The sequence below is a fragment of the Apaloderma vittatum genome, unplaced genomic scaffold (genome assembly GCF_000703405.1).
Source record: "Apaloderma vittatum isolate BGI_N311 unplaced genomic scaffold, ASM70340v1 scaffold1746, whole genome shotgun sequence".
NCBI classification, from domain to species: domain Eukaryota; kingdom Metazoa; phylum Chordata; class Aves; order Trogoniformes; family Trogonidae; genus Apaloderma; species Apaloderma vittatum.
The window spans coordinates 7,540-12,849 of record NW_009722095.1 but is presented as its reverse complement, the minus strand read 5'-3'; the positions used below and the strand labels follow the sequence as shown (position 1 = coordinate 12,849).

Here is a 5,310-nt window from a genome sequence, read left to right as displayed (position 1 = left end):
GTTTTGCTCAGAAGTATATTGTATTATCTCATTATCAAGTGCAATTCAGCATTCATGAATATGAATCATTAAAATAAGATGTTAATTAATATTCCAATATAATGCTTGAAAAAAATATTTTGTTGCATTTTCTGATATAGCCAATATTGATATCAACTCAGAATGCTCTAATACAGCTAAATACAACATGGAAGCGAAAATATTAAAACTATGAACATAGCTTAAAGCATTCCGAAATGACCGCTATCCTGCAGTTTAAGAAACCAGTTTCATTAAAGACTAGCTTTTGTCTTTCAAAAGATTACGTGGGCTTTTCTTTTCTTTGTAACTGCTTGTTAAAAAATAAAACTACCAACAGTAATCTTTCTTTGAAGCAAGGCCTGCCTTTAGCTTACCATAAGCTGAAAGTCTGAGAAAATAACTACGTTTTTGGCTGCTATAACCTTTCTTCTCTTTACAGCACATGGTATGTAAATTTACTCTACAGTTACTGCTCTTACTTCTATCCACTGTAATTAGGTGCCTTCAAATCTTTCTTACAGGCTGGGCTGTCACTTAATATGACACCTCTGAGAGCTGAGGAAGCTGCTGTCCCAGTCTTACTCTGGAATTACAACAGCTAGGCAAGGCTGTGATTCATTCTGGTTAACTGAAGCGGTTGGATGCTTGGGGGAGATAAATAAATCGGTTCTTCCTTCTTTAAACAGCTATCTTCAGTCTTGATGGATCTGTTCTAGGCCCACCTTTTGTGGCATCCAGTTCATTGTACTCCTCTATTAGGTCAGACAAGGATGATATAGCTTCAGAAAAGCAGCTTTGCTCCATCCCATCTACATGCAGATAATGGTGAAGATGAGCCTATGAGAATAAAATAAAAAAAAAAGTAGTGTTACCTTTTCCTTATCACCTAATTCCTTTGGTTCAATAAGTACCATATAGCCTGCACTGGAGTGGAGTGCAAGCATTGTAGAAAGTAGATTTAAGGACTTGTATCATGATATGCCTTGTTCAAATACTTGGAAATTTTACAGTAACAATCCCTTGTGGAATCACAGTCAATATTACTGATTCCTTACACATCTTTTTCACACTGTTTTCTTGGGTACACCTGACCAAGTTGCATATCAGATGTACATGACAAGGTTTTTGTGGCAGGGAGGAGGGTGCAGCTCCAGAGGTGGGAGCTGCCCCCATGTCAGATAGAGCCAGTGACAGCCAGCTCTGATATGGACCCACAACTGGCCAAAGCTGAGCCCATCAGCAATGCTGGTAGTGCCTCTGTGATAAGATATTTAGGAAGGGGTAAAAAAATGCTTGATGACAGCTGTGAGAGAGGAGAGCAAGGGGAGGGGGGAGGCAGAAGAGAAAGAGCCCTGCAGACAACAAAGTCAGCAAAGAAGGAGCAGGAGTGACACAGCCTAGACATAAGGGTGTGGGGTGAAGGCGTTTTCAGTTTGGGCTCTATTTCTTACTTGGCAATAAATTAATGTTCCCCAAGTCAAGTCTATTTTGCCCATGACAGTAACTGGTGAGTGATCTCCCTGTCCTTATCTTGACCTGTGAGACTTTCATCATACTTTCTCCTCCTGTCCTGCTGAGGAAGAGAAGTGAGAGAACAGCTTGGTGGGCACCTGAAGGCCAGCAAAGGTCACCCCATCACAAACTGGTAGGCAGATCTGTCAGATACTGCCTCATTGCTGAAGAAAGTAAGTATATTGCCTGGTAAGTACAGATTGATAAGGGGTTTACATGCTTTTTCAGTTGCAGCAGTTGGAATGATTATAGGTAACACAAATAATCTTGGGCAGTTACTTTTAAGCAGCTCCTCTGCGATACTGAGATTCGCTTCCCAATAATGCAAAATGCTAATCGTTGGTGGCTACAGAAGTTACAATGATAAAAAGAGTTGTACCTTTTTCTTGTATAGCTTCATAAATCTGTCTTTGAGTTCAATGAAAGTTGGTTTCACACAGGTGTTGTTTGCTAAAGCCAGAAGGGAATGGGAATGGCCCACGGGAGGTACTGAACACAAACCAGTTTTCCAGCCCTCTTGATTCCAGGAGACAAAGTGCAGGGAAGGCTTCAACCTGTGATACCAAAATTCAGTTACCTAATGAATCTAAAGAAAACAAAGCTTTAAGTTTCCTTCCCTAACAGTCAAAATGAAAAGGTTAACATTTAAGCTTTCAGAACTAAGCAAGTCAAGTATAAATATAAGGCATTTTAGAATGTGAGCTAAACCGTTGTATCTACTTTAAATTTAAATTGCAAACACTGATTTTGTTTTGTTAGTTTAACATTTCAGGGTTTGAAAAGTAAAGTTACAAGAACCTGGTTCTACAAAAGGGACTGGAAGCACTCAAGTTCAGAAAAGGGGCAGATTAATACTGAGTGAGAACAATCAGAATACCTGTAGTTTAGAAAAAAGTAAAATGCTTTAGATCCTCAAAAATTTCCCCATACATCTGCCTGCCTGCAAACTCAGTTCTGTATGAGAAGCTTCCATGCTTTGCCTGCTACAACTATGTAGGATCAATAGTGTAAAAAGGTAGAAACAGAGAGCTAACGATTCAGAGTTGTTAAAATAAGCATGATTCCCTACATACATTAAAGTAAACATGGAAGACAGTGGCCTCCTGTTCAGTAAAAACAAACTATGTGAGAATTGGAGGAGCAGTGCAGAGAAATCTACTCACCTCCCTTTATTTGGAAATACAAGAATGCTGTAACATTCTAACTCACTGTGTAAACTAATTTAAGAAGGGAAGAAAATGTAATTATGAAGGATGCTTTTAAGTAAGTTGATTTGGTAATGAAATTCTTCAAATAAAAAGTGCGAGTGCTCTGGACAACTGACAACAGTTTCAGTACCAAATCTCATGACTACTTTGCGTGGTATTACAAACCTTTCAATATTTCTGCGAAGGTCTGAAACCTGCACATTTCCTCGAACGAGAAGTGCACAGGCAAGGTAGAGGCTATGCTTTGGATCTGCTTGAATTAGCTGATGATCTCTACTAAAAGCATCTGAAAACATCTGATCCAACCTAGGTGAAAAGAAAGCAGTGTTATCTACTCTTATCAAAACAGGATACAGAAGTTCTTCAGAATGTCCACCTTCAGCATGTAAAAGTTCCTAAAATTTTAGAGATAAAGGTACATTTAATCTGGGACCATGAATGACAAGAAAAAGAATCAAATTTTTATATGTACATTTTGTTCTCATCAGAAGTTTTTAAAAACAGATCAAATCTACTTTTTTCCTCTCTTCTCCCTCATGCTGCAAGTCACTGTTGAGTCTATAGTCAGAGGAGCGAACAGAGAAAGACACACATTTATTAACAAAGTATTAAACATATGTATAAGAATTTAACTCCTTGAGGTTCTGGTTATAGAACAACTGAACGGGCAATCTCCCCGCTTTTGAAGAATCCGATAAGAAATACCAAAGTGCTGCCGACCCTTACAGAACTGATTATCTGCCTGCTAATACTTCATTATTTAAATGAATCAATGAATCATAGAACTTTATTAGTTCTGATTAATAATTTAAGAAGAGACGGACTACACAAATTTGTCTACTTATTCTAGTTTTAACATGTATGACGGCTTTAAAAGATGACACTGCAAATCACAATAATTCTCTCTTCAGCTCCTTAAGCAAGTTCCACTATACTGTAGGATATTAAAGATATCTTGAGGAGGTTCCTATGGCCCCATAATATCTAAGTTATTCCTTACATTTTTTCCAAACTCTGCACATCCCCTCTGCCACAATCAGTCTTGTAAAACAAGAAAACTAAAAAGAGGACAAAAACATTAATTTTCCCACCTTATTCTGAAACATGATTGACTGAGCATCTCCCCATAGTCTGTTACCTTCCAATCAGCACTTTGTCTCTTCAGGGTATGGTTACAAGAGAAAATTTGTTTCGACTACTATTTGGGACCTTCTACTGACTGAACTTAATGCACTAGAATGAGTAAAATCTCTTTTAACTGGTTATTTTTCTGCCATGGGGTAAATACTCTCACAAAGTTTGACAAGTGTCAGCTTATTGTTACAACAAGATGTTGAATAGGCTCACTGTATCTCCAGTCCAAAGATGCCCTTTGTTTCCAAGGAGTCTAGTTTAATTCCTTGTTTGTCTTTATAGTATCCTGTGTGTGAAGTACAAGCTGTTAGTCAAAAGAACCTGTGGTGTGGGTTCTACCTATGTCATACGTTTTTCTAACGGAAGTATTTCCCAGCAGAGGTAACAAAAATAAAGTTCAGCCATTACAGAGAAAAGGGACAAAGAACATTCCTAAAATCAGCAGGATAATTTGAAAATGTGGCAGACTGAAAACTTTTAGAACTTCTACCTGCGTTTTACTACAGAAATTTTTAAAATTAAAAATTCCATAATATTTTTTTCTTACCTTCTAGGAGGTACATTAACATCTGCCAATGTATACAGAGGAGTCAAGCTTGAAACCAAGTAATGAAGTCGAGGAAATGGAACCAAATTCATGCTGATTTCATTAAGATCCATGTTAAGGGAACCTTCAAACCTAGCAGAACTGACAAATTAACAAACTACTACAAAACTGTTACAAAATAAGTAAATTAATAATGTAAATATTTATAAAATATATTTTTCAACTGTTTTGTACAACAAAACAGTAAAACAGTGTTCAACAAACTTTTAATATATTACTAAACTTTCATACTTGGCAGTAACAGTACTACATCTTACTTACACATCTCATTATAGAACAATACATCATCAAAAATGAGACCTTGTTTCCTCGATTGTATTCTTTAGCACTGTTTTTCAATATGTGGACATAGCTGCTGAATACCAGTTGCAAGAAATAGGCTGTAATAAAACATGTGTGATTTACATTCCTGACTTGCATTTCCTTAAAAGAAAAGAAAGCCAATACTCCAGAGGTATATTTCACCATTTTTTTTGCAGCAATAATAAGTTTAGGAGCAACAATGATCTGATGATATTTATAAAATAACACAACCAGCCTAGCAAGGCAAACCTCCCCAGACTCCATTAAGCCATAATGGAAGACAACATCATCCTGCCTATAAATTCTTCTTTACTTCAGTTCTAAGAGCATCATGACTAGAGCAACACCACCACAACCTGAATACTTCCAAATATTTTAACATTTAGTAACTAATTCTTAAGAATAGGAAACTCATATCAAATGGAAAACAATTAATATTCTTGGAGTTGGGGCAGGCCTGTGTATCTGCAGCACACCCTGCTTCCAGCAACACTACACTCTTACATAGCAATAACCTGTAAATTT

At 37.1% G+C, this 5,310-nt stretch overlaps 1 protein-coding gene across 1 annotated transcript in view; it reads right to left on the bottom strand.

The window, feature by feature from the left end:
* Nucleotides 1-512: 512 nt before the first annotated feature.
* The window catches only part of TUBE1 (tubulin, epsilon 1), a gene marked incomplete at its 5' end in the record, with an annotated part of 11,273 nt that continues 6,475 nt past the window's right edge, over nt 513-5,310 (bottom strand). Inside the window, 4 exons of the mRNA XM_009871620.1 lie at nt 513-858; nt 1,913-2,087; nt 2,907-3,047; nt 4,423-4,573. Of these exons, the coding sequence (XP_009869922.1) occupies nt 700-858; nt 1,913-2,087; nt 2,907-3,047; nt 4,423-4,573 (626 nt within the window). The remainder of the gene's footprint in view (nt 859-1,912; nt 2,088-2,906; nt 3,048-4,422; nt 4,574-5,310) is intronic.